The following is an 11642-nucleotide window of genomic DNA, read 5'->3' on the forward strand; positions in this document are numbered from 1 at the left end:
GCCAGTGGTCCAAAAATGGTGTCAAAAGTGTCCAATGTGTCTGCCATAATGTCGCAGTCCCCATAAAAATTGCAGATCACCGCCATTACTAGTAAAAAAATAAAAATGCTATAAATCTATCCCCTATTTTGTAGACGCTATAACTTTTGCTCAAACCAATCAATATACGCTTATTGCGATTTTTTATTTTATTTTATTTTTTACCAAAAATATGTAGAAGAATACATATCTGCCTAAACTGAGAAAAAATTTGCTTTTAAAAAAAAAAAAATGGGGATATTTATTGTAGCAAAAATTTTCTAAATCGTCGCTCTTTTTTTGTTTATAGCGTAAATAATAAAAATCGCGGAGACAAGCAAATACCACCAAAAGAAAGCTCTATTTGTGGGGGAAAAAATTACAATGATTTTGTTTGGTTGCAGCATCGCATGACCGCAAAATTGTCAGTTAAAGTGATGCAGTGCCGAATCACAAAAAATGACCCGGTCATTCAGCAGCCAAATCTTCCGAAGCTGAAGTGGTTTGAATGGGCCTGTAAATGTCCTAAGGTGCATAGACACAGGATAAACACTGAGCTACTTCTACAGGCAGAACACAAAACTCCTGTAGAAGCAGCGTTTTTTAAGCCAGTTTGCATGGAGCCCTAGCTTGCATTAAAGTATTTTTTTTTTTTTAAGAGATAAATAAAGAAAAATTCCCAGCTCACTTACCAGCCAGCTTGCAACAAACCAAATTGTTCTGTCTAAAAGTTCACGTTAAAACGAGAGGTTTAGTTTGAACAAATTTACAAATAAGTAGTAAGCTGCAGGGCTTCTTCAGGGCACCCTAGTATACTTCAGTCCTAATATCATTTTTGTGAGTCCAAAGTTGGAGTATATGATGCAGTATATCACTTGCCACATCGCCTGCCACCAGACGCATCTTGTCAGGTCACCTGGCTTCGGATGTTACTTGCCACGTCACCTGCCACCAGATGCAGCCTGTCCTTTGCTATGTCACCTGCCACCAGAGGCAGCTTGTCACTTGCCATGTCCGCTACCACTAGCTGCGGATTGTCACTTGCCACATCACCTGCCACTTAATGCAGCTTGTCACGTCACCTGCCACCAGATCCTGCTTGTCACGTCACCTGTCAGCTGAATGTAAAAAAAAAAAAACATGCCAGCAATCAAAAATTATGTGGTGACGATAGTGGCATGATTGGCGATAGATCTACATTGGGGGACAGTTTTTTTTTATTTTTTAATAAACGAATTGTCAAAAACTTTTGTACTGTCTTTATTCACTTTTTTACTTTTTTTTGTGAATGGGTAGGGATATTTACCCCCATACGCATTCACATGGGGAGCAGGGTTTGGGGGCCCCCTTGTTAAAGGGGGCTTCTAGATTCCAATAAGCCCTGCCAGCAGACAACCACAGCCCAGGATTGTGTGGTTTTGGGGGGGGGGGTTAATTTTGTCATCGGGTTCCCCTTAAAATCCATACCTGACCCAAAGGGCCTGCTATGTTTTGAGGGGGAGGGGGGCACCCTTTTTTGTTTTTTCATAATTTTTAATTGCTGGCATTTTTTTTACATTCAGCTTTCAGCGGAATGCACTGACAGGTGATGACTCATCCGTTGTTAAGGACACGAGGCTGGCCATTTAAGAGCTATGGGCGGAAGTGACGCTCTGACATCGCTTCCGCCCTGCAGTGTTCATGGAGAAGGGTGGCCATCTTCCCCTCACTCGTCTCCATGCACAGCCACAGGAAGGATCCGATTGCCTCCGTCTCTGCCGACAGCTCCGTTAAGCAGCGGAGGACAGTGGATCGCGGCGGCCGATCCGCCACAGAGACCACTTTTATCTTGTAGTGGACCGCTGGCCAAACATGGCAATACCGGGTTGTGGCAGCTAGCTGCTGCCATAACAACGATAACCATCCTCAAATTGTGCAGTGGTCCACAAGTGGTTAAATGAGATAAGTAAAAAATAAATGAAGTGGTGCACAAAGGTGCTAGAGCACTAAGATAAACTAAAGTGGCTCCACGCAAAGCTTAGTATTGCAAATATAAAGAGCTGCTGCCTCCACTGCAACAATTACCAAGGTACAGTCTCAAAACAGTAAAAATTTGAAAGTGAGTGTGGCACTGCTCTATAAAGTGAATTATAAATTAATTGATACTGTGCTTACAAAATGTGTATGTAAAAACATATACCAGATGCCAGTTAGGTACCAACAAAATGGCAAGTGCTGTAAACCAGCAACTTCAGCCCCAGAAGGATTTGCCCCCTTGATGACCAGTAGAGATGAGCCGAACACCCCCCCCCCCCCCCCCGGTTCAGTTCACAACAGAACAGGCAAACAGTTTGGCAGAACACACGAACACTGTTAAAGTCTATGGGACACGAACATGAAAAATCAGAAGTGCTAATTTCATAGGCTTATATACAAGTTATTGTCATACAAAGTGTTTGGGGACCCGGATCCTGCCCCAGGGGAATGTATCAACGCAATTTGTTTTAAAAAACACTCACGCTATTTCGGAAGTAGTGATTTTTTTAATGCTTAAAGTGAAAGAATAAAAAGGAAATATTCCTTTAAATATCATGCCTGGGGGTGGCACATTTTTCCCATGTTTAGAACAGTACCATAGCAAAATTACATTTCTAAAGGAAAAATTGTCATTTAAAACTGATCGCAGCTGTAATAAATTGTCGGGTCTTGGATAATATAGATAAAACTCACCCCAGTCCATTACCAGGCCCTTAGGGTCTGGTATGAATATTACCCATTTACCGACAGCGATATTGCCAAATGACAACTGCAGCTTGGTCGGATAACTCTAGGAGGGCGTACTATGACGTTCTTCCAGAATTCCTCTCCCCCTGGGGTGCGCACCCGAGAACATCCATCACGGTAAACGGCTGCTGATAGCGGCCGTTTACCATGTGATTGCTCTGTCAAATGACGGAACGATCACTAGTAAACAAACTGGCGTCACGTCCGGTTCCTCTCTCCCCTCTCTGTACAGATCTGTACAGTCCATCCTCATCCATACTCCGCATACTTCCATCCATACTCAGCATACTCATCCATGCCCACCCATCCATACTCGGCATACTCATCCATCCATGCTCAGCATACCCATCCATCCTCATCCATACTCCTCATACTCATCCATCCATCCATGCTCACCTATCCATACTCCGCATACCCATCCATGCTCCGCATACTCATCCATCCATCCATGCTCACCCATCCATACTCCGCATACTCATCCATTCATCCTCAGCCATCCATCCTCAACAATACTCATCCACCCATCCATGCTCAGCCATCCTATCCACCCTCTGCCATTGCAGCTATACTCAGCCGTACTCAGTCTTACCAAGCCATACTTTGCCATAATCCAGCCATCCCATCTATACTCAGCCATACCCATCCATACTCAGCCGTACCTGCCCATACTCGGCCATACCCATTCATGCTCAGCCATCCCCATCCACTTCTCATCCATCCCCATTAATGCTCATCCATGCCACATCAGTTATCATCCATGCCACATCCTTGCCACTACAGTGCCTCATAAAAGTGTAATTTCTGTCTTTTTTCTTTTACAGCGCAAAATCTAAAAAACCCAGCAGTGATTAAATACCACCAAAAGAAAGCTCTATTTGTGTGAAAAAAAGGACACAAATGTCATATAGGTACAGTGTTGCATGAGTAATTGTCATTCAAAATGTAAGAGCACCGAAAGCTGAAAATTGGTCTGGTTAGGAAGGGGGTTTAAGTGCCCAGTGGTGAGTGGTTAAGGGGAACCCCGAACCAAAATTAAAAAAAAAATTGTGGGGGTCCCCCTAAAACCCATACCAGGCCCTTCAGGTCTGGTATGGATTTTAAGGGCAACCCTGCGGCAAAATGTTAAAAAAAATGGCGTGGCCTCCCCCCCAAATTGATACCAGACCCTTATCCGAGCGCGCAACCTGGCAAGCCTCAGGAAAAGAGGGGAACGAGAGAGCGCCCCCCTCCTGAACTGTACCAGGCCACATGCCCTCAACATGGGGAGGGTGCTTTGGGATCATCGCCACAACCCTTGTCTGGTTAATGTGGGGGTATGCGGGTGGGGGGCTTATCAAAATCTGGAAGCCCCCCTTAACAAGAGGACACCCAGATCCTGGCCTGCCCCCATGTGAATTGGTAATGGGGTACATTGTACCCCTGCCATTTCACAAAAAAAGTATCAAAATGGTAAAAAAGACAAGAAACCGCTTGGGACAAGTCCTTTATTAAAAAATAAAAATGTACCACGATGTCCATTGGCCATTAACTAAAATTAGAAGAAAAGCGGTTTAACCTTAAACTGCATAGAGGGCTCTTTACTCTAAGAGCGGTTAGGATGTGGAATTCTCTGCCACAGCCAGTGGTTTCGGGGGGGGGGGGGGGCATCGCTAATTTCAAAAACGATTAGATTGGCACCTGAATGACCACAACATACAGGGGTAAACAATGTAATACTGACATAAAATCACACACATAGGTTGTACTTGATGAACTTGTGTCTTTTTCAACCTTCTATCCCAGAAATTACGCTGTGCCTCTGATTCTGGCTTTCCTGCACATAGAACTTAACACGGCCTTAAGCACTTTGAAAAGACAGGTTTCGGCCTTGTCCGTTCTTTTCCAAAAACGTATGGCCTCACTTTTTCTTGTCAAAAACTTTTACTCGAGGTGTATCTCAGATCAGGCCCACCTTACAGCTCCCTGAGCTTCCTTGGAAACCCATTCTGGTTTTATGTGCCTTGCAGAAACCACTGTTTGTACCCTCAGGGAAATCCCCTTCATTGATGTCTCCAGCAAGGTGGTCTTCCTGGTTGATCTCACATCTGTAAGATGTGTCTCTGTGCTAACGGCTCTTTTTGTAAGGTGTTATTCCTCATTCTTTACATAAGCTCTCTGAAGTTGCTTTTGTTGACCCTTGTTGTTGGGCCTGCTGGCAAAGTTTTGTTTGCCTAGTTGCCCACTTTTCTCATTTATTGCTTCCTATAAAATACAATTAAGATAAAAACAAATTTGACTTATCTTAAATTCCATATCTTGAAGTACAGGCCACCCTCCTTCTATTCCTTGGTTACTCTGTATTGCTTACAACAAAACTGAGGACTTACAGAGTGGGGTAAGGTTATAAAAGGACAACTAGGGGGTATGTCATCAAAAGCTTTGCTGATTTCCAATCACCTGAAGGTATCAGCCAATAAGATGATTCAAAGTTTCTTTTATATTGCAGTTTACTAGTTGTTTTTGGCTTTTTCCTCTTTATTTTGACCTGATAATCCTGAGAATAACTTTTCCTGCCCTAAGCTGACTATGCTCCCTTTTCTGTGGAGGGAACCAAGATTTACCACCCAGGCTGTACTGCAAGCATGTCTGCCTCTGTTCATCTCCATTAGATAGGGATCTAGAGCTTAGTAGTTTACAGAAGGAGGTTAAGATTGTTTTATGCTTCCAGCAAGTTTCCAGCATGATCAACTGGTAATTTTTATATTTTGTGAAGTTGCTCTTAGCCTCAAAATACTAATGCAGCCAGCACATCTATGGGTCTGTAATGGGCTGCAGTGTGACACATTTTTGTTCTTGGATTTAGTTATCCTTTAAAAGAAACCTGTGTGTTGAGAGCATAGAGGTTACTTGTTGCTATTCTCTTCTGTCATGCTGATATATTGGTTTAAACACTTTCTCAGTCAATGACCTAGAACAGTTAAAGTGGAAGTAAACCCATGGATTTAAACAGTTAAAAAAAAAAAAAAGGCATGCCGGGAATGCAAACTGCACATTGGCTGTGCTCTCAGCCAAACTATCAAACCAGCCAATGGCTGGTGTCATAACGAATCTCATATATTATGCTTTTGAGATCAGATCTGTGGCACTGGGTTTACCCCCTTTTTTTTTTTTTTTTTTGTTGCTTCTCATAAAAGTGGTTGTTGTCTGGCTGTCTCTGGCTTTACTACTTGAGTAAACAATTGGTTAAAGAAATACAAAGTCTTGCTGCCACTATAGAAATACAGCCAATATCCACTATATGGCATGCACACAAAGGTCCATGGCCCTAAAAAGACAAGATATTTGTAGTTGTATGCCAAACATTGTGACGTTTATTATTAATTGTATGGCTAACACAAGTTATCATTAGCTGCCTTAACACGTCTTGTTAAGGCAGCATGTAATAACTGCATGCAAGACATACAATTTATAATAAACTTCCTGATGTCTGGATTGCGACTCCATGGAACTTTTTTAATTTGGTTTGCAACAAGTATTAAGCAAATAAGAACTGTAAACCTCAGAACTGTAATCTGCATTATTGTTCAAGAAAGTACCTCAATGTGGGCAATTAAATATAGCTTTTGCAAAACATTTTGGCTGTATTGTTGGGTTAGGGAGTCTAGCATCAGAATCTTGCAACACCTTTAGAGATAGGACTGACATGTGCAACATATTCAAATAATAGGTCACTATAGCTGTGACAAATTCATTATGAAATACTGCCATTTTGGTGCTATGAAAACTATTGGTACACAAAACCAAAATCATGTTGGAATATTTTGTGTCAATTCTGGTGCATTACTGCAACACATTTATATACATGTTTCCGACAGGTACTTGAATCTCTTGTTTACCAACATTTGTTGCAGTGAAGAGAGATACTCTTCTAAAGAGTGTCTTTCCCACATTTTATGATTTCCGGGGAATGTATCAGCAACCCAGAATTCCAGCGGTAATAACTGACAGCCTGTATATTTCCCCCAGTATACATTTTTGCTTTAGTTTGCCATGTATAAAAAAGATGCAAACAAGAAACAAAGGACCACTTCCAGTGTTGAGAAATATTTATAGCATGTTATGTGCATATGGAGGTTGATCACACAAACTAATGTTCTTATAGTGCGTATATTTTATTGTAAATAGGCACTGCAAACCAATCAGTCTCATACATACTCTAAGATGTTGGGGGAAAAAAAGGAACACAGGTCTCAAGGAATTAATTAACATTTATTCTGTAAATATTGTGAATGTGTCAGAGCATAAAATACTGGACTACTCCAGACTTGATTGTCTTCAAAGGTATCTTTATTCAGGTACATTAAAGCTTAGCTGTTCTTCAGAATGGGCTTGATGCAGAAGTCCTTTGATAGAAATGACATAGAGTACAACTGACTCATATATTGCAATTTGACATTCCCCCCCCCCCCCCCTCTTTTTACTGAAAAAGAGGGGAAAAATGTATAGTGTCTCACATTCTCTTGAAATGAATGTTACATGAAGAAGTGGCCTAGATCAGAAAACAAGATCAGTAGAGAACTCCCATTGGTCATAGCATGAAGCCGTTCTGCAGCCAGGAAGAGTGTGTGGTATGTACCTGTACTTTAGAGAGCTATATTTGAAGTTCACTGCTACTAGCTATCGTGTACACAGTTCACAATTTGAACAATTTTTACAGTCATTAATAATGTGATTTGTATTATTCTGTCAAAGATGACACATTGCTTAAGACATTTATTTGCAAAGAATGGCTATTAAAATGGGCACCAGGCATAGAAAAAGGCTGAGCTACCAGGCTTTCAGTTCTGGCCACCATATTGTGTAACATAACAGCATACAACATCACAGCAGCGGGCACTGCACTGCTGTGGATTACATATACAGGTGCACAGCACTGCAAAATAATAACTTAACTCTTTGGTGACCGTTACACTGTACGAAATATTAGATTGGAACAGCCTGACATGCATCCATCCTTAGCTAGAATTAGGTCCTGAGTCTATGGTGTAAACATGTCCTGCATGTGCCACCTTTTTATGTCACTTCTAGCAGTGTATTAACATTAGTGGCCTCTTGTTTTATGACATTTACATCTATTCCTCTGTTTTCCTTTAGAAAGAGCCATGTAGGGCTTTTGAGCTTATGCCAAATAAATATTCCAAATCTCAGTCATCTACCTAAATTACTGTTTCAACAGCATGTGCACACCTCATTTACTACATATCTTTGAAGTCACAGGTAATGGATAAAATCTGTATAAACTTTGTACTTAAAACAGCACGTTAATGCACTAAAGAAGAAAACTTCTTGCTAAAAGTTATAGTGTGATAAGACAGAAAATCATAAACAAGTGGCTTTCCAAAACGATGGTCCTTGATCATTTCTTTACAATACTTGGCCTTCTCCACTTTTATAATAAACAGAAATTAACCAGCATAATCTAGACTGAGTTTTGTCAATCACATTGGGACACATTGATGGAAATGCAAGTACGGATATTAGTTGACACAGTTCAAAATTAATAAAGGGGCTTCAATGGCACAGATTTTTCAAACTTTTTATGGTGCTGTACAGTTATGGCCAGAAAAAAAAGGTTATTTTTTGCAAAATATTTAGTCACACCAGCCACCTGAGCTCTAACCAATGTATTTAAAGAGGAGTGCAAATACGTTTTACTGCTTTTAGCAATTGTACAGGATAAGTCTCATTTATTTTTTTATTTTTTTTATGTTTTCTGTTTTTCTCTCCACATAAGTCATCATCTTTTAAGCAAGTTTATATTCATTCTCATAAGAATGATCTTTCACCAACACATTGACATTCTACAAACTATTGCCGATTTATAAATACTTCCAATGAAAAAAGCACATAGCAGAGTATGGTGGCTCTATCCAACTCCTTAGTCAAGCAGTAAACCTCGATGGACACAAAATTTCCTGACGTTTTCAAGGAGATGAAGGCCCGATGTAAAGCTGAATCCATACGGATTTATTCATATTCACCAAAAGAAACTGCAAAAAGAAGAGAAAAGTTTTCTTACAGTTTTATTGATGAATATGGGGTATCACAGGTTAATGCTTTTGGTAATGTACAGGAACTTTCCAGAAAGAACAATAGGTTTATCTTTATCATGAGGAGGTATTGATATAACTGATATGCTGCATGTGACACGGGGGGGGGGGGGGGGATACACAATTATACAAGCTTTTCCTGTAAAAATATAATTTTTGTATGAAATATAAAATAAACTTCGGAGTAGCATTAGCAGCTAACAAATATGAACAAATATAAAAGTTATGTTGTAACAGACATTGTGTATCTGCCTGACTGTTGTCCTATAAACCACGTGTGGAGCTAAGTGGCCTTATAGTGGAACTCCCACCCAAGCGTTAGTTTTTTGATAGAATGGAAAGTCTTACATGGAACCTCTTCTAGGTTCTTAGAGCTATCTGTGTCTGTTCTGGTGTAAGGAAGTAAGAACATCCTCATAATAGAAACTTGGCAACAAAACTAAGATTTTACTCTTTTCTCACCCCGTTAAAAATGTAAAGTGCTTTTTTTGTCTTAAGTTTTCATTGGAGAGTCAGTTAGCAAGCTTTAGTTTAAAAAAAGTCCTGAGAGAAACAGAGGTTTTCACTGCTTAACAAGTGAAAATTCAATTTCCGGGGCTGGCCTGTTAATTCTGTAGTGTCAACAGATTCTGAGTCACTAGCCCAGAACAAGTATGCTGATAAGGAAAATTTAAATTCCTGATCTTTGTATTTCGTATGTCAGTGAAGTTCTAACTCCAGAGTATGTCAGCCTGGGAAATAGAATTTTCAAGAGGTGCTCAGCAATGGCAGCCTTTGCGAATTTGGTATGACAGGTTTCCTTTAAATACAAGACCAATAAGAAACAACACATTCACAAAAAATACAAAGCTAACTTTTATTATTTGCTAATGCCTTTCATTTGGATTTTACATTTTTACATGCCTGCTATCATATTTTATTTCCATGTTTCTTTTACAGATTGTTTGGTTCGCCTGCTGGAAATATCTGTATATTGAACTATACAGTCTGCAACTCTGCTAAATGATTGAGATATTATCAGTTACCCCACATGGCTAGTCTAGTATTTTCAGTCAGTCCGAGTAGACTGATAGACTTACATTGAGAGAGGAACAGTAATGCACAAGCAATGAACAGTACTACTACAAAGGAAGCAGAGGCTGCATATGTAATGAACAAAGATTGAACATACAGTATATAATTACAAACTATAGGTAAAAGAATTTTAAAGCATGAACACATAATATGAATAATATGTACATAAAGCTGATTGCATTAAAATGTATTTACACCTTAGGTAAACTATAGTCAATTTATTTTACCAGTTGCAAACCAGGTGCAATTTTGTTTATGTGACCAGTTCTTAATAGAATATAGCCTACTAATGCAAACCTAAACCTATATATTTTATTTACAATAATTCATGTATCAGTGGTTTCCATGGAGCTGATATTTATGAGTCCTTGATTTCATAGAGTATTTTTTTTTATTTTGCTATGCATCCCAGTATCATGAAGTATCTAAAAATACTCATACGGCCGCTAAAGGGACCACCTGAATTCTCATCTAGAAATATGAATACTAAAAAGGCAAATTCTGATGGAGGTCAAGGCAAGTACAGGCTCTGCAAAACAAAGCTTAATTAGACCGTACCATCTAAAGGCAGATCACGCTTGCCTTTTCTATCTCCGAGTGGTAGTGACCATACTATATAGCAACAGAAGGTAGTTAAGTGGCTGACAAAACCTCCCTCCTCTTCTTCTCCTAGGTCTAGGGCAGTCAGCCATCTAGCTACCCTCTTCTTCCTTTTCTCCTACAGAGAGACAAATCTGCCTGTTCCCTGACAGTATGGACAGGGTCACTTTCATTAGAATGAACCAATCTTGGATTAACTATGAAAACCCTGCTGCTAATGCTACAGACTAGATGTTTAAATGCCATCCAGCCCTCATTCCACTACCTAAAAACGATACTTGCCGGCATTAGCAGCTCCTGCCACTCTCTTGGCCCATTCAGCCAAAGGATTTTTTTTCCATGTCTCCCTCAAAGTTGCGTTAAAAGGACCCTCTCCCCTTGTACAGTATTTGTTTACAGTTTATTTTTATTTTTTTGCTTTGCTTAATGTCCTCAATGATGGCACCCAGCTCCTCATAACCTTATTTGACAAAAGTTTGCCTATTATTCCAAAAATAGCCAAACAGGATTCTGTGTACCCTCTGCAAATTGGCACATTTGCCACCCCCAGTGCCCTCCCATCCTGATGATATAACATGAGAACTGAAGGCAGTGTGGATATTAGGCTAGATGATATGAAATAGGCTGCTCAATATTTTGAAAATTCTTTATCAAGCATTCGATTAGGAACTGAGAGCTGTATTTTATGTCTGACCATCACACTTCATATGGAGTAATGCTGCAAGTAAAAACAGATTAAAAAGCTCTGTCAGTTTCTGCTTTTAACAACTCTACTTTGTCAGTGTGCATAGACCTAAGAGTCAGCTCACGTAACCCTAATGCATGAAGTGTTTTCATTGCCATGCATAAGTTTCTAATTTTACAGCTGAAAGTATTTTTTTTATTATTATTATCTGGGGAATTTATTTAATGGTTGGAGATTATTCATATGATTTTTGTGGTATTCTACATGTGAAAGTCAGTTCACATAGCATCACATGGGTTGTTTCTTCTTAAAACACCACTAGCTTTTGGTTCTATGAATAGTTTATGGAGGGGAGAGGAAAACTGAGCCATTTTTTAACAGATAAATTAACTTTGAGAAGAATAAAGCTTTTC

General features: G+C 39.8%; 1 protein-coding gene across 1 annotated transcript in view; it reads right to left on the reverse strand.

Moving 5' to 3' along the window:
- Window positions 1-7010: 7010 nt before the first annotated feature.
- The window catches only part of LOC143996687 (poly(rC)-binding protein 3-like), a 1318080-nt gene continuing 1313448 nt past the window's right edge, over window positions 7011-11642 (reverse strand). Inside the window, exon 20 of the mRNA XM_077491910.1 lies at window positions 7011-8810. Coding sequence (XP_077348036.1) covers window positions 8798-8810 — 13 coding nt within the window. The 3' untranslated portion in view covers window positions 7011-8797. The remainder of the gene's footprint in view (window positions 8811-11642) is intronic.

Source organism: Lithobates pipiens, unplaced genomic scaffold (genome assembly GCF_037356315.1).
Source record: "Lithobates pipiens isolate NorthernLeopardFrog02 unplaced genomic scaffold, aLitPip1_a1.2 Scaffold_19, whole genome shotgun sequence".
NCBI lineage: Eukaryota > Metazoa > Chordata > Amphibia > Anura > Ranidae > Lithobates > Lithobates pipiens.